Here is an 18,301-nt window from a genome sequence, read left to right as displayed (position 1 = left end):
GATCGGGGGATGGTGGTGGTCGTGTCTGAGTGTCGATTCCGTGCCACAGACCGTGCTGGTTGCGATGGTGGCGGCCGTGATCTGAGTCAAAGTGTCCGTGCCATTCCGAAGATCGTGCTGGTGGCGATGGCGGTTGTCGTGTCTGAGTGTTGATATCGTGCTACAGATCGTGCTGGTGGCGATGGTGGCGGTGGCCGCCGCTCAGGATAGCCTGGCGCCCGTGCCGTACGCGGCTGGCAGCGACAAGGATGCCGAGATCATCAAGAACGATTTCAGCATGGATGAGGCGGGTGGCTTCACAGCCGACATGGAAACGTCCAACTCGATTCAGCAGTCGGCCACCGGCACCAGCTACCCGGGCAGCGAGCCCGAGACTGGCAGCTACGGCATGACCGGTAAGCGAGGCTCCGCTCGAGAAGTGGAGGGGCGCACCACATGCCTGGATGGGTAAACCAGAAAGTTCTATCCATTCTCAGGATTGTGCTTCTTGCAACCAGCAGTGTTGCACGCTCTGCAGGATAAGTAACGCCATCATACCAATGGCCGCCCGTTGTTGTTGCAGGCTCTTACTCGTACGTCACGCCCGAGGGACAGACCATCACCGTGACGTGGACGGCCGACGAGAACGGCTACGTGCCCGTGTCGGACGCCATCCCCCAGTTGTCGGCCGGGCAGCAGGAGGCCATTGATGCCTCCATCGCCGTTGCACCGGCCGGTGATTTCATCTCGTAGATTTTGGCTGCAAGCCTCGCCTCTCCTCACCGCTCACCTACGTCCGTCTTGACCAGGAAGTCCTCGTCTGAGAGAGATCGCCCGGGCATGCCGTGCCGCGCACTCCCTGTATATGTGCCATCCTTGAACACAAGCAACAGTGAGTGCATATGTCGGGTGTACGCCAATATACCGTCCTCTTATATGTGAGACTGGTTTGCGGCCGCGTTCGAAAATCGCCTTTGCCGCGCTACGGCGAACTGGAGCAGGACTCAGTGGCGATATCAGGGCATTGTGAAATTTTCTGTGCGGACGGAGAGCCGAGCCCAAGGATCGCATTGCCTGACGACCATTACAAAGGACATCAGCCACTGCACAATGCTCGTCCTTCCTTCCATTCAAATGCTCGGAAACATTTGTGATACTTAGACATGACACGCAAAGACATGAGCTTGTTACAATTAAATTGAAACGCAGCTTGAATAATTATCACGGGCCAGCTTCCGAGCTGTCAAAAGGACAATTGGTAATATATATATATATATATATATATATATATATATATATATATATATTAATATTATAATTTATATATACCGTTATAATACATATTACACTATTGTTCATATCTATATCATAATATATATTGTAAAGATATGGCGTTTCCTTGCTATACGTTGGGACCTTCGATGCACTCAATCTGCAACAGTGTTCATAAAGAAATGACAACGTTTCAAGATTGCTATTGGTGTAAGTCCTGCGATCAGCGGTGAAGTGTTCCAGAGTATTGGAAAATTATCGAGGACAAACGAATGCATACATTTTGGTCGCACGTGGTGCACAATAATTGCTGCATGACCCCAACAGAACTTCAAAAATGGCTCCACAATGTTGCTGGTCTTGACGAATAAGCAGATGTAGACTAATGATGCATCACCATCGACCAAGTGGAGACAACCGATACAGCTTAACGGCCAAAATGCATGCGCTCAGAAATGGGTTTCTGAATTAATTTGATCTTAATTATGGCGCATTCTGAATACCGTACATCCATCCATTTTTGATCAACCCTTTTTATGCCAGCTGCCCGTCTACCCTTGAGCATCTCAGCGCGTGTTTTGTTTCTAAAGCAAATATGTAAGCGGCAATATAGAATAACCGGCAAAGGTATGCACAGGCAAATCTCCCACGGTGGTAGTGGATTGTCGTGAATAAGCTTGTTTCTTTTGCGAGGTTGACACAAAAATCAGTGGTTAAAATCTACAAAAACACTTTTGGCTTAAAAAATAAAACTAACCTCTGAAAATGTCGTTGTAATAGTTTCGCGGAAAACTCACAAAAGGTTGCGTCAAACAACTTTAAAACATAATGTTGGGGACCTGGCTGCTTTATACGTGTTATCAGCACATTTCATAAGTTCTGTGCAGATGCATACGATAGCAGCTATGAAGTTTTTCGTCACTGCTTAGATTTTTGCTTCGCAACTAAGTTCCATTGCCTGTCGTCTTATCTGTCAACTGTGAGTGTTCACCGGCGACAGCAGCACTGTATGATGCTGGACCGCACGCATTTCTTTTTCGTACATGCATTTCCGAGCAACCGCTGTCAGCGTTGTTAGAGACAGCGTTGACTGGAATGGCCTAGCTATTGATGTTGTAGTAAAAATGTTTGATCTTACGAAATATCAGGGACAAGAAACACATTCATAATACCATTTTGCGTATACATAAGTGTTTTCTGTAGTTCTACAACTAGCTTTCGAGAACAACGAGATACAGTGCGTTGGAGCAGCATAGCTCAGCCCACTAAAACCTACATTGTCTCGCCTATTTTAGGTGAAAGCGATGAAAATTCAGCGAAACTTCACCAAATATATATTTTGTGTTTGGTTTTTTCTATTGTTTGAATGCACTTTTGTAAGTGGGCGTCACACGGGCCGTCCAATGGTCCGATGGGCTTAAGATCGCATATTGTTGAGAGCCTAAACTTCTCAGGCTCCGAGCAAATAGCAGCCGAGCTAACGAGCTCCTCAGACAAACACATCATCGCCATAAAACCATCAAACACACCATCAAAGACCATCAGCACACCTGATTGCATCGAACCAGCCCCACTTCCGTAGCCATAAATCAAACAAAGCCTGCGCAACGTTAAATCGGTCTTCTTCCTAGGCCTGCGCACAGCAACAGCCCGAGCCGAGCCGCCACCCGGGACAGGCATGTAGTGAGCGGCTGGGTGCACACAAGATAAGCATTGTAGTTTCCTGTGGGCGCCACCTCTATTCTTCAACACATGTAAGCACCAGGCATCTTGCACACTTCCCCAAACATATTTAGGCTTGAATGCGTGCCATCACCTCCAACCCTGTATTTGGAACGACTAGAATGGCCTAGGACAGCAAAGCCCCACTAAGCCTAAACCCGTAGCCAGAGGAATACACTGTAGGGCCCAGAAATTTCCACCACGAGGCATCTGATGTATGTGCAATGACCACAGAACTGAAATAAGAGAAAACAATCTGCATAAGAACATTTCCATGGTGCGTTGTCGGTTTAACAACCCAACTCGCCGTTCCATGACATCACCTTGACATGACATGTTCTGCGACCGATTTAGCGCTCGATTTTGCTCGACGCAATCCTGCAAACTAAGCGGCGCTGCGGCACAACGATGGCCAGATCACGCTGGTGCGGGTGGTTATCCCTTCCGGCCTTCGGAGGTCGACCAGCGAGCACACGCTGGGGTCCACGAAGTATACAGGCCTTCCGCCTCTCCGGCCAGAGGACAGGGATGGTTGCCACGTTTTTCCGCTCACCTAGTTGATACGGCGCGCAGAGCTGGCTCTGACAGTGTGTGTGTGTGGGGGGGGGGGGGGGGGGGCAACGGAGGACGTGGCGACGCACATTCCCGCCATGAATGTCGACAGTGCCTTGTCCCATGTCGGACCTTGCTAACGGTGATCGTCCAGATCCTAAAGAATGGACTACTGCGTCTCGCCTGGGAGATCCGACAGGGTGTTGCGTGAACCGGCCGTTGGGTCAGCCAAAAGCAGGGGAGGGGGAGGGGGAGGATGCTGCGGACCACCACGGGCGCCGACAGGTCTGACGTGACGGAGGATCCACATAATCATCGTCATCGCTGTCGTCATCAACTCGGTCCTGCGTGTTCTCCGCCAAAGGCTGAAGGGCTGGCGTCTCGGAGGCCTCCCCGGACGGCCCTGGCGTCGGCTCTATGAAGAGACTGGCCTCCGCCCTCAGGGTGGCAAACCATTCAGACTGTGTATCACGTCGTCTTGACAAGAAACAACAGTCCGATTAATGTTTGAAAATCAGCTGATTTGATTGGAAAAGGTAATGTGAGTGCTCTCTAAATAGTGTGCAAGGTGCAGACACGATTGACTTTATAATGGGTGACTTGGTGTTTGACCATTTATCACACCGTGGTCCTTTTGGTAAGCTATGTCGTTCTTTCAGTTTCAATGACGTGAAAACGTTAAAGTCTCCGATTGTTTCTCAACATATTTTGATCTGTTATAAACAGTCACTGGAAGTATTCTTTGAAAAACGTAGTGCGGCTTATGTGAGGCACATGTACGGTGGAACAATGACTAAAGTACTGATGTCCTGTAGCGAATCACCTTGAAACCTTATACTCGGGACGGGTCCTCGAAAGCTTCTATCCTAGCCGGCATGTCTCGGGCAGTCCTTTCCACGCACCGCGTATCGGGTGATAGGATGTAGGAGCCCGATGTAATCAGTATAGTTCTGATGCTCCTGGAAGGTGCACTTCTAACCCCATGCTCGGTTGTGGTCGGCGAGACCTTTTGGCTCAGCCGTCTGTATCTCGTGTAGCCGTAGCCTTTTACACGAGTTATCGGCGTTAGAATGTGGGAGCTGGAATGGTTGCTTATATTTGGTATATATTGTCATGGTCTGCAGATAATTGGAAAACTTCGTATGTTGCTGTCTTCCAGTCAATGGTTGTAGCTAAGTTGTAAATGGGCAAGTAAGATCACAAACATACCTTTGGAACCATGTTTAAAGCATGCTAGAGTCGTGAGCATGGTAGCTGACTTAAGTTTTGTAAGCCAAGGTCGGAAAACCATTTCATAGCAGTCAGATAAATTTGTTTATTTGGGTTCATAGGCCAAAATCATAAAATCTGAACGTCATCACTGCCTGTGCTCATTTAAAATGATCAGCGAAAATTCAAGTGTCATACTTCTTGAAAAAATATGGATGTTGGAGAATAGTCCTGATATGTTCTGTCTTATGGCACATGTATTCAACTGGTTGTTTGAGAGAGAGCACTATTTTAAATGTAACAGATGATACCATAAATGTACATCCAGACTGCAACAAATACACATAACGCTCAGCATGTCTGGGGTAGGGGTAGATCACGTAAAAAATAGCAGCAACATCATTGGAACAATTCCAGTACATACTATTAAAATCCAAGAGCTTATGGTTTGGCATACAGGGCCCATCAACTCCAGTGGTAAGAGAGTCAAGTTCCAAGGAATTATGATGTCACAAAGGTAGTTTCAGGCAGACATATATCAAACACATTTCTCTCTTTACACCAATAATTAAAAAAATGCAGTGAACTTTCGCCTGGCTAGGTTTTCACACACTGGTGTGAGAATCTGAGCACACATGTCTTGTAGGTGTCCAGCGCAGCAGACAATTTTTTGACGGGCTGGATGCAGTATTTTGTGATATGATTGCCTCAGTCAATAAATATATGCAGCACTTTCTATCTCTGATCTTTGTACACTTCTTTCCTAAATTTACTGGCAGATCAATCAAAAAAACAATTCCATCAAAATCGCAGTGCATTGAGAAAGAAGGAACACTGCTGTATCGTAAGATATAATGTAGCATAGGAAGACCTTCTGTCTATGAACTTAGTATTTCCGTGTAGCTATACAAATGGCCAATACGAATATGTTATGTAATACAAAAACAGTTCAAAACCAGACCCAATGCAGCCAACAACACCCAAAACATGCTTCTGTGGGCGTGGTCAGACCGCAAGCCCCGCCTACGCAAGGATGATGAGTTGATACAAGCACGATCAATACCAAAGAAAGGCCCACACAAAAAGCGGATATCCCCAACGCCCGTAATAATGCTGCAATGATGAAGCCGAACCCAGGTTAAAAAAGCGCGCTTTTCAATACATCGCGTGTGCGTCGCAAATGTGGTGAAACATGACAAACCAACAGGAATCTGTCAGCACTATTGCTCACGTTGCTTACCTTGGTTGACTGGAAACGCATGCACGAAAAACATAAGTTGGGCAGTACCGGACAGCAGCTGGATGAGCATATCGGCCACGACCGGGAGTGCGAGCATGGAAGGATTGGTGGTGTTATTTTTAGAACATGAGCCCGGACGGGCATCGTTCAGGGCTTTCCGCGGGTGTGACATTTCAACCCTCACGATCTAGCGGCTCAGCCTCCAGTGCCATCCAGACGCGGGCGTCCTCCCAACGTCGTCGATGCTGCACTCGTTCTCCGCAATGTCGGGTTCAGCGGACGGGAACCCTTCCATGAAGTCGCGAAATTCATGCATCTGCGCGTGACACACAGCCGCGGCTGAGTGCAGTTTCAGCCCGCAACAGCGGTTCAAATCTTGCATTGCGCAACGGTGACACGGATGAAGATCAACCCAGCGCCGGTTTGTCACGCGCATCGCCTTCCCCAGGATGGAGCGGATCCAGTTCATATGGCGGTCGCTTTTGCCAGCATAAGCCAATCAAGTCAATACAACTTTGGCTGCACATATAGGGTCACATCATAAGTGGGGATGCTGCAGGCCGGGAAATAGTACATAAACTCTGTAATCCTTAAAGAAAGCGTTCATTTGAAAATATTGAAACAAACATCAGGTATTATGAAACAAGCGCATTTATGACTATGGGCATGCTTTTGAGAAGAAAAGACTGCTCTGCAGAACACAATTTCTGTTTAGTAAACACGCTCCTCAATACATCATTGTTTGATTACGTCATCGTACCTTACATAATATTGGCTGAGAACCAACTGACGCCGTTATGTCTGAAAGTCCACTCAACGAACACGAGATATCAACGACTCGACGTTTATATCTTCTCTCAGACTTAATCGCCGCATGGCTTACGGAATGCTGCATGTGAACGACGTTAATATGGTGCCATCAATGCCAAGGTGACCTTTACACACTCTGCTGGAAACCTCCAACTCTGAAACCTACAACTCGCTCCCCCCATTATCGCAGGCGTTTAGTCAGAAGAATTAGAGGGTTTAGGTCTTGAAAGGGGTAGGGCTGGGAACGGCATCAAAAGGGCTTCAAGATGGTTATTTTGGCCAAAGCCCCACGCAAATGTCGAACGTGCCTTTAAAAGGTATATTCCATACTTCTAAAGCTATTTCGTGACAAAATTGTGAATTCAAAGCTCGAAGGAAATCAATACAGCAAATAATAATGTATTCAGAAGCATATCGATAAAATAGGAAGCTTTTGTTGTCCGAATCTGTCTTTTCCACTTAAAAGTATAGTAATAGCTATATTTACATACATTTCAACAAATACGGTGCTTGCTTTGCTATCTTCAAATGTGGAACATTCCATTTAACATACTCGCGTGTCTCAGTGTGCTTGTGTGTGTGGCGGGTACGGGGTATTTAAACCATACCGTTTTTTAAGAAGAATTCCGAACGGCGCGTTGCAGCAGTGGCAAGCAGTGCATAGCTGTCGGTAGATGATGAGCTCATTCTGACGTGCAATAAACAAGACCTGCATTTTTAGATCACCGGCATGTGCGAGTCAAACACAAATTATGGTTATACACATTTGGAAGCCTTATGACAGCTTCCAAGATAACGCGTCGACAGTTTCAGTAGAAAACATTGAACTTAAGGATCGTTTCCTAGATAATAATGGAATTTAAATCAGCAATGCAACTATTTCCGTAGGGTCTGATATCAATGTCAAATTCAAGTATCAGCGCTTTGATTCGAAAACTCATTCTCCTGGGCGCGTTTGCCTTCCATTTCGAACTTCTCGGTCCGCGTCCATGGATTTCTTATGTTGACTTTTTGTAGTTCTGTTAAGGCAACTGGTCTAAAATGACCTTCACCAACCCTTTACTTGGTAGGTAGCTGCTTACGTTCAACTACATTCAAATATAAAAATGGCCACGGAAGATACGTGTCGTTTTGAAATTCAGAGGAGATCAGTTGAGGTCGCTGATCTAAAATGAACCATATGTTTTTTTTTTTCGAAACGGCAATAACATTACAGTTGGTGGTGTGAGGGCGTTCAGAGGGTGCCTCTGTGGCCGATGGCTGTTGCCTCGGACTCCACCTGGAAGGGCCCGGGTTCAAATCCCGCTTGAACCATGATCCCTGGGAGCTGATATAGTCAACACAGTCACTGGCGCATCATGACTGCGATGCGGCGACGTACGTTGTGCTGTTTTTGTCAAAGAAAATAAAAGTCAAGAATATACCTAAATCCCTTTAGTGTCTGAGCTGCACGCTCGCGAAGATGTGCACACTATTTTGTACAGAATATTTCAAGGATTTTTAGGCATCCGTGACGCTATAGTAACGTCATTCAGATTGTCATTTCACTGGCTATGCAGCTTTCAATGACAGAAAAAATAGCCGTTGAGTCGTTTATATCTGGCGGTAGTAGACATGATCTTCAGATGTAACAGCCGTCAATTGGCTTTCAACCAATGTTGCAGAAGCAAATCACGATTCTAATATGAATTACATTTTGTGCTGCATAGCACATGTTATACATTCTTCCTGGTTTTTGAGCGAGCATGAGTGGAATGGCTTAAGAATAGCGTAGTTAACGATGTGTAGATATAAATGATCATTCTAAACTTACGGATAAATAGGCAACAACACCACAAAAACGGGCAAAGTAGCGAGCACGTAATCACGTGATAATATTTCTTTCGGCAAACACTTCCAGCCTGTGCTGTCATTTCTAGGAAGATTACATAACTACAAGTGAGTGTTGTAATATTAATGCTCCATGACGCAATCCAACAATGACGCATTTAGCAGCGTATCTATTAAAAGAGACATTTTTGTATAGACCATTCTTTTCCAGTTAAAGGGAATCCTCCACATTTGTATGGTGTTTTGAACTTAAATAGCCATCTTGAGGACCTTTTGATGCAGTTCACGGCCATGTCCTTTTTAAGACCCAAAAACGCTCTGGTTCCTGAGTTACAAGTCCGCAAAAGTGCGAAAAGGTTTATTGGGAGCCTATTTCGAAGTCGCATTGGCATTAATGACGTCATAGAAACGTCATGCGATCGCGGTCATACTACAGGCTGTTTTCTGCTTACGGTCATTTTCTGCTTATAGTATCAGCATGGCCACTGATACATGTGCAAAAGCGAAGGTGCGCACTTATGATACAATGCGAGGAAGGTGATTGGCTGTTAGCAAGATTACGCAGCTGAATGCGTGTCGCGAACGTAAGCGTGAGCACTTTCGGGTAATGTGGCATTCACCGTGAACGGGGCGTTTTTCCTCATTTCTGGGCCATGGCTCAATGTTCTAAAGAAAAGAACGCCACTGTCTGCAAAAACGATACGACACCCAATAAACGAGTACCCCCTGAATTATAAAAGAGAAGACACGACGGCAAATCTGTCCTTTTCCCCTGCTGGCGTTTGTTTTCTTCTGACGTATTTCTTGCAGACAGCTCGGATGGCGCCTTGTGTACCAGAGCGCAGAATCTTGCCTGGGTTTATGGGCTAGCAAGGCATTATAAAACGAGCAAAACATTGCAGTAATTGTAGATATATATTTCACTAAATATTTCACACATAACGTACAAACATTGCAGATTTACGAGGCACACCAGCTCTTTCAATAAAGCCATGTTGCCGAAATATCAACAAACTATATTTCCATTCTCTTCGTTATTTCCAAGTAATAAGACTAACACTCATGTCTTATGTACGTGAATAATGTCCCTTGCTACTACACGGAACAAATTACGTTGTTTATTGATAAATTAATATACATTTATTAATATATATTTGTATTATATATTATGCATAATAACATACAAATTTTTATTATAACTTAATTAATTGTTTCATGCTTGATCATGTACACAAAACAAGCTTGACTTCAGACTCGTATGATTCAAAAATACTATCGGTTTGGGCGAGGTGGGGCCTGCGCTGTCGCTGTTGGGACCTGCCGCTGCGTGAACACAGCGTTGTCCACAATGCTAATCCGTGTTAACAGTGTTAATCTTCGTACGAAGCGACGCCATAAAAAATAGTAGTGCATTGGAGGGGCATATTTAGTACCTATTGCTGCATTTGAGTCATTTCACGACCAATCGACCACTTTCTGTGGTCGATGTGCGTGCGTTAGTGCGTTTCAACACGGCGACTCCTCAAATTTGACGAGGACATGGATGTGGCACAACCCTACGGCCAAAAATACGTGTTGGCAAGTTTGAGAGCAGCACGACACCCCGATAAGGTCCCAGTAGCAGATAGTAATAGGTGGTGACGTCACATCCCATTTTTCATTTTGCTCCCGCGAAAGCAGTCTACCAAGTGTGATGTTTGGGAAAAGTGCATCGAAAAGCGTAATACCTGTCTCTGAAACAAGGGTCAATATGACATTTAAGGTCAATGAGGTATAAATAGTGTCCTAGTTTGACAATTGACCCCATTTTCTGTAAAGCGTAGTATCTTCGATTTTATTGGAGCTGACTCGGGTGGCCGGGCGCGATCGGCTCACAACGTCGGGTACTGTGACCAAGCGTTTGAAACCACTCGGGTCTCTGGAACAATGCATAATGAAAAGGTCAATTTTGATCGACATTGCGTTCCTGTCATTCACCCCGAGTCACGTAGATAAAGAACCAAGTTATATTTCGAGGACATTGTATACAGCCACATTTCATCAGTTTCTTAGTCATCGCTTTCAACATGTTATGTCACTGCATTGTCACTGATGTACTCATGTGACTTTTCGTGCTGCAAGCGTTGTCACTGATCATGTCACGTCGGTTGATGTAAATACACAAATTAAAGCACAACAAGCATGTCCAAACCCCCGCTTTTTTGTCCTGCATCGTGGGTTGTACTCCAGAAGCATTCATGCTCATTTACGTAACTGCAACTGAGACGTGTTTCCCCTAGGCTGATGGAGACTGTAGCCGCGCGTTCTTTTCGCTGCTGCGGTGCATAGCGCTGCCCCGTCTCGCGGATTTCAATAGCTGTCAAGGTTACTCGCCCGGAAAATAATTTTGCTTACTTGCTCTTATATTGGTGTCGTAAGTTTACCTCTGGAAGGAAACTTCCCTGCGCGTTTCATAAAAAGCAAAAGTGAAAATTGTCTAGCCAGTCGCGGCGCATGTAATATCTGCATCATTTGACGAGTGCGTTCTGGCATCATTATCAGCTTACTAGTTTACGGCATTTTTGGAAATACCTAAGGTGCAAAAATCACCTTTCAGTCAAGTTAGCCAACAAAACACATTTCAAGACACCTGTGATTGACCAAACCATTCATAATTTGGTTTTCACATGTGCTGACTCACACTGTGCTCAACAGCTCACCGGCACGAGTGTTTCACCTCCGGATTCGGTCGGCGCCCAGCGCTTCTGACAATGGTGGCCGTCGCAGTACCGCCAGTGGGGGGATGGAAAAACATGAGCCCGCCTGGCCGTGAGGGAGCAGCGCCGGCCGCCTGGCGGTCCGGCGGCCGGCGCTGCTCATTCCGGCCGTATATAAACGGCCGCCGCTCTCAGACCAGCACCAGTGAGCTGACCTCTCCCAGACAAACATGAAGCTGGTGAGCGGCGACCGGGTTTACTGCAACGCCGTTTTGGTTTGCATGGAGCGCTTTGTGTATTTTGCTGCACTATGTCACGATATAACGGATGTGAAAAGTTTGCGTTCAGCTTAGCTTATGTAATTTGGCCACGTGCATCATAACTTGCTTATTGCACTTTTAAAGCACTCTTGCATTCCTCGTAAATGCATTGTTTTCTTAAAGTATTACGGGACGGTTGCGAAGGAACTGAATATAGCGGTGTCATGAAATATCCATACACCTGTACGCCTCAGACCGTGTGATGCGCGTTATGATGCTGTTAGATAGATAATAAAATATTGATCTTGCAATGTCATTGTAACATTTTCAAAGAATTTATACCGTGCTCTCCAAAAGGGAGAAGGGAACTCAGCTTTGACGCCAGCCTCCTTGAGTGAGATTGACGTGGCTGGTGCTACCAAAGCCGTTTCTGTACAGTGGTGAACACAGTGTTGGAGTAGTGTGCCAACGCGGTGAGGGCATGACTGATCAAGCATACAGCTGAACAACAAATGTGCTGCGTCCTCCGCTTGTTTCATGTGACCCTAAGCCTCCTCGGCCTGCCCCATACATCTGTCATTTCGGACGATCGGGGGATGGTGGTGGTCGTGTCTGAGTGTCGATTCCGTGCCACAGACCGTGCTGGTTGCGATGGTGGCGGCCGTGATCTGAGTCAAAGTGTCCGTGCCATTCCGAAGATCGTGCTGGTGGCGATGGCGGTTGTCGTGTCTGAGTGTTGATATCGTGCTACAGATCGTGCTGGTGGCGATGGTGGCGGTGGCCGCCGCTCAGGATAGCCTGGCGCCCGTGGCGTACGCAGCTGGCAGCGACAAGGATGCCGAGATCATCAAGAACGATTTCAGCATGGATGAGGCGGGTGGCTTCACGGCCGACATGGAAACGTCCAACTCGATTCAGCAGTCGGCCACCGGCACCAGCTACCCGGGCAACGAGCCCGAGACTGGCAGCTACGTCATGAGCGGTAAGCGAGGCTCCGCTCGAGAAGTGGAGGGGCGCATCACATGCCTGGGTGGGTGGGCCAGAAAGTTCTATCCATTCTCAGGATTGTGCTTTTTGCAACCAGCGGTGTTGCACGCTCTGCAGGATAAGTAACACCATCATACCTAATGGCCGCCCGTTGTTGTTGCAGGCTCTTACTCGTACGTCACGCCCGAGGGCCAGACCATCACCGTGACGTGGACAGCCGACGAGAACGGCTACGTGGCCGAGTCGGACGCCATCCCCAAGCTGCCGGCCGAGCAGCAGGCGGCTATTGATGCCTCTATCGCCGCTGCACCGGCCGAAGACCTCGTCTTGTAGATTTGGGCTGCAAGCCTCGCCTGTCCTCACCGCTCACGTACGTCCGTCTTGATCAGCCATTTCTCGTCTGAGAGAGATCGCCCGGGCATGCCGTGTCCGCGCACTCTCTGTATATGTGCCATCCGTGAACACAAGCAACAGTGAGTGCATATGTCGGGTGTTCGCCAATATACCGTCCTCTTATCTGTGAGACTGGTGTGCGGCCGTGTTCGAAAATCGCCTTTGCCGCGCTACGGCGAACTGGAGCAGGACTCAGTGGCGATATCAGGGCATTGTGAAATTTTCTGTGCGGACGGAGAGCCGAGCCCAAGGATCGCATTGCCTGACGACCATTACAAAGGACATCAGCCACTGCACAATGCTCGTCCTTCCTTCCATTCAAATGCTCGGAAACATTTGTGGTACTTAGACATGGCACGCAAAGACATGAGCTTGTTACAATAAAATTGAAACGCAGCTTGAATAGTTATTACGGGCCAGGTTCCGAGCTGTAAAAAGGACAATTTGTAATATATATATATATATATATATATATATATATACATATATATATGTATATAATATGGCGTTTCCTTGCCATACGGTTGGGACCTTCGATGCACTCATCTGCAACGTGTTCATAAGAAATGACAACGTTTCAGATTGCTATTGGTGTAAGTCCTGCGATCAGCGGTGAAGTGTTCCAGAGTATTGGAAAATTATCGAGGAGCAACGAATGCATACATTTTGGTCGCACGTGGTGCACAATAATTGCTACATGACCCCAACAGAACTTCAAAAATGGCTCCACAATGTAGCTGGTCTTGATGAATAGGCATATGTAGACTTATGGTGCATCACCATTGACCAAGTGGAGACAACCGATACAGCTTTACGGCCAAAATGCATGCGCTCAGAAATGGGTTTCTGGATTAATTTGGTCTTTATTGTGGCGCATTCTGAATGCGGTACATCCATCCGTTTTTGATCAACCCTTTTTTATGCCAGCTGCCCGTCTACCCTTGACCATCTCAGCGCGTGTTTTGTTTCTAAAGCAAATATGTAGGAGGCAATAAAGAGTAACCGGCAAAGGTATGCACAGGCAAGTCTCCCGCGGTGGTAGTGGATTGTCGTGAATAAGCATGTTTCTTTTGCGAGGTTGACACAAAAATCAGTCGTTGAGATCTACAAAATAACATTTTTGGCTTAAAAAATAAAACTAACCTCTGAAAATATCGTTGCAATAATTTCGCGACAAACTCACAAAAGGTTGCGTCAAACAACTTTAAAACATAATTTTGGGGACCTGGCTGCTTTATAAGTGTTATCAGCACATTTCATAAGTTCTGTGCAGATGCACACGATAGCAGCTATGAAGTTTTTCGTCACTGCTTAGATTTTTGCTTCGCAACTAAGTTCCATTGCCTGTCGTCATATCTGTCGACTGTGAGTGTTCACCGGCGACAGCAGCACTATATGATGCTGGACCGCACGCATATCTTTTTCGTACCCGCATTTCCGAACAACCGCTGTCAGCGTTGCTGGAAACAGTGCTGACTGGAATGGCCTAGCTATTGATGTTGTAGTAAAAATGTTTGATCCTACGAAATATCAGGAACAAGAAACAGATTCATAATACCATTTTGCGTATACATAAGTGTTTTCTGTAGTTCTACAACTAGCTTTCGAGAACAACGAGATACAGTGCGTTGGAGCAGCATAGCTCAGCCCACTAAAACCTACATTGTCTCGCCTATATTAGATGAAAGCAATGGAAATGCAGCGAAACTTCACCAAATATGTATTTTGTGTTTGCTTTTTTCTATCGTTTATATGCATTTTTGTAAGTGGGCGTCACAGGGGCCGTCCAGTGGTCCGATGGGCTTAAGATCGCATTTCGTTGAGAGCCTCGACTTCTCAGGCTCCGAGCAAATAGTAGCCGAGCTAACGAGCTTACGTCCCGCCCCCTTCTCTACCTACCACTTCCACCTTACTCTGCCGTAAAGACATGGCTCCCTACAAAATAGTACGCCATGCTAATAAAAAAATCCCGAGAAATGCAGGCCCCCTTGAAAGCTCTTGGAGGACGCAATATCTTCAAACCCATTCCTAAGTTCTGATTCCCTTTTGCCGCACAGTCCTCAGATACGAAAGGAAAACATGAAGGCCTGGGAACCTAAATGTGCTCTTGTAAGTATATCCAATGTACCCATATAAGGAGAGAATGAGCATGCAATGTGACAATTGATGTGCTCACGTAAGGAGAGAATGGGCTTTTAGACCTATTATCTTCATTTAGTAGTTCAGCCTTCAAAACGTTAACGGTACGGCAGGCTGGTCAATCCTGTGCTCACTACTTTCCATAACAGAGTTGGCGATATTCGAGGTCTGATGGGAATCTATGACCACTAAAAATTAGAAGTCATTGCACGCGTGCCTGGATATTCGTTCTGAAAGCAACGGGATTATGTTAATTATACAGACGCCGTATCTTTCTTGTGTATTCCATGTCTTAACTTGCATAAAGACCGACGTAAAAGAGGAATCCCGGATGATCCCACGAGAATGCCGTCTTGACGGGATCCGAACTGGAGCAGACAGGTCTCGCGCCACATCAGCTGGCACCTCCCATCATTTCTTGAAACCCCGTCGGATGTACTTTTTTCATGACCTACCCATCAAACGAAATGGTGCACTGTACTGGACGTTATTGACTTCTTAGGACACTGGTCCAGTGGTCCGGGCACAATAATGCCGACTTAACACTCGAAGACATCAAATCGTGGACGGTAACATGAACAACGTTATCAGCTTCAGCATGCCATGCAGGTGTATTCAGGTCGACAGAACACACCTTAGCAAACACGAGACGACGACAGTTAAAATGTATTTCGTCTAAATCAGACATAACACGTTCCGTCCAAATGGCTTCTCTCAAACCCAATGAAACAACATTCACAAGCTGTACAAGTGATTTATGCAGCCAAAGAGGATACTGCAACAAGTAAAGCTTACACTTTCCTGTCCTCAGACAAACACGTCATCGCCATGAAACCATCAAATACACCATCAAAAACCATCATCACACCTGATTGCATCAAGTCATCCCCACTTCCGTAGCCACAAACAAAACAGAGCCTGCGCAACGTTAAATCGATCTTCTTCCCAGGCCTGCGCACAGCAGCAGCCCGAGCCGAGCCGCCACCCGGGACAGGCATGTAGTGAGCGGCTGGGTGCCCACAAGACAAGCATTGTAGTTTCCTGTGGGCACCACCTCTATTCTTCAATGCATGTAAGCACCAGGTATCTTGCACACTTTCCCAAACATATTTAGGCTTGAATGAGTGCCATCACCTCCAACTCTGTATTTGGAACGACTAGAATGGCCTAGGACAGCAAAGCCCCACTAAGCCTAAACCCATAGCCAGAGGAATACACTGTAAGGCCCAGAAATTTCCACCACGAGGCATCTGATGTATGTGCAATGACCACAGAACTGAAATGAGAGACAACAATCTGCATAAGAACATTTTCATGGTGCGTTGTCGGTTTAACAACCCAACTCGCCGTTCCATGACATCACCTTGACATGGCATGTTCTGCGACCCAGCGCTCGATTTTGCTCGACGCAATCCTGCAAACTAAGCGGCGCTGCGGCGCAACGATGGCCAGATCCCGCTGGTGCGGGTGGTTATCCCTTCCGGCCTTCGGAGGTCGACCAGCGAGCACACGCTGGGGTCCACGAAGTGGACAGGCCTTCCGCCTCTCAGAAATTAGCAGAGCTGGCAACAATAAAGCTGCCAGTCGGTAGCCTTTATGTGAATTAACTTATGTCAAATGTTCAGACCACTGGGTCATGATCTTTATGTCAGATAAGTTTAAGCAAGGTCAGACTCCAGAAAAGCGTTTGTGGTGTCCTCAGAGCTCCTCATGCAGCCGCTTTTGACCAAAGAGCCTCTCCTACATGAAAGGGCACTGGTCTTTATGGCAGTTCGGTGGCCTATTTGACTTGAAATGACTGGGGTGACCCAAAGAACTTTCAAGATTGGTTTTATCTTTCCAATTCAAATACGCGTCAAGATCTACCAGGATTATGCGCTAAGCTGCATTATACTAAAAACAACAGATTTATTGGAGTCTTTTTACGTCAGTGATCCCCGCTGACCTTCAAGAAATGTAAACATCACGATATTATCATGGTTTGCTGACGTCACTGGGACCATGAGATTCTACACGTCAAATCTACCACCTAAAACAAGTTCCCTGTAAAAAAGAGATTTGGTTTTGACCTGGGTTTGACCTTAAGCCCTAACCTGAAAAACCATTAGCATAATCGCACTTCTAACATCAAGTGCCAGCTTGTCTGTGAAATCAACTCATAGTTGTCAGGTTTAGCTTACCATTCCATTCTCGCATCAGATTAAATGATTCGTAAGGAATTGCTTTTGCTGACAGCCATGGCCTGACTGACCTGCATAGGTCAACGGCCAAATAATTGGCCATTCAATTCCCGACAGTGTACAAAGTTTAGCACAGTTGCCTCGCACCATTCGGAAGATATTTTGGGAAAACTTCCGGAGAGCGTCAAATTGACCTCCCCACCCGAGAGTGTGTTAAAAAGTGGTTTATGTTGTCCTCCTATCCATTGTGACTTGATGCACAAATTCTGAACGTCAGCGCATAGCTGTATTTTAAGCATAGCAAGGAGAAACTCAGAGACATTGCAACAAAATTATTAACCACCTTTGTACTGCTTCCTTGAGATGACCGGTTTCATGTGTCTTGCATCGTTTTGTCTACGTGGTAGCTGTGCAAGGTTCACTCGCTAGGCACCGCAAAAGGCCCTTTTATTGGTATGAGACCCGTAGTGACCGTAATGGGTGGATGATGACGCGATTTTTTTGTAAGTGACCTATCTGCTCTCCGTAGGAAACGTGCGTGCTCACACACGCACGCATATTATACATGCATATATGTGTATTTATAGCTATACACATACACACACACACACACACACATATATATATATATATATATATATATATATATATATATATATCTTCCTTTTTTCAAGACTTCGAACTCGAACACCTTCGCATGCCCGTTTAACTTATGTTTCAAAGTAGACTTCCCTTCCAATGCAATAAAAAGGGCAAATTGAAAAATATCCTCTTTTAACACTTGTAATTGCCTCCGCTCCGTATCACCAGCCCGCCCTGGGTCGGGTATCTCAGCTGGCCGTGCGGCGGTGCATCATCTGTACGTCGTGTAGCGAGCGGCGGTGCTTCGGTGCGGAGCTGCCCGCGTCTGACTGGAGACACCTTGAGGAGTGGTGGTGGGGAGGGGGAGGGGGCATCGATGCGTGCGGTAGCCCTGATCACGCAGCCGATCCGGTCGGCCGTATATAAACGGCCGCCGTTCACAGAGCGCCA

At 46.4% G+C, this 18,301-nt stretch overlaps 2 protein-coding genes across 2 annotated transcripts in view; both read left to right on the top strand.

Moving 5' to 3' along the window:
• LOC119103645 (cuticle protein AM1274-like) overlaps positions 1-1,141 on the top strand; it is an 18,869-nt gene extending 17,728 nt beyond the window's left edge. The window contains exons 2-3 of the mRNA XM_037227257.1: positions 167-395; positions 563-1,141. Of these exons, the coding sequence (XP_037083152.1) occupies positions 167-395; positions 563-732 (399 nt within the window). The 3' untranslated portion in view covers positions 733-1,141. The remainder of the gene's footprint in view (positions 1-166; positions 396-562) is intronic.
• Positions 1,142-11,523: 10,382 nt separating this feature from the next.
• Positions 11,524-13,353, top strand: LOC119102193 (larval cuticle protein 16/17). The gene is made up of 3 exons (XM_037225545.1): positions 11,524-11,549; positions 12,324-12,552; positions 12,721-13,353. Exons 1-3 carry the CDS (start codon positions 11,541-11,543, stop codon positions 12,888-12,890), a joined length of 408 nt encoding a protein of 135 aa, XP_037081440.1. The 5' UTR covers positions 11,524-11,540; the 3' UTR covers positions 12,891-13,353.
• The last annotated feature ends 4,948 nt before the right edge of the window (positions 13,354-18,301 follow it).

Source organism: Pollicipes pollicipes, unplaced genomic scaffold (genome assembly GCF_011947565.3).
Source record: "Pollicipes pollicipes isolate AB1234 unplaced genomic scaffold, Ppol_2.1 Scaffold_5724;HRSCAF=6776_pilon_pilon_pilon, whole genome shotgun sequence".
Classification (NCBI taxonomy): Eukaryota; Metazoa; Arthropoda; class Thecostraca; order Pollicipedomorpha; family Pollicipedidae; genus Pollicipes; species Pollicipes pollicipes.
The sequence above is the reverse complement of the archived record's forward strand: the minus strand, read 5'-3'. Positions and strand labels throughout refer to the sequence as shown.

Excerpts from the sequence above, each read along its gene's own strand:
- LOC119102193 (XM_037225545.1), top strand. Across the intron at positions 12,553-12,720 it reads TGGCAGCTACGTCATGAGCG|GCTCTTACTCGTACGTCACG; the intron begins GTAAGCGAGGCT and ends TTGTTGTTGCAG.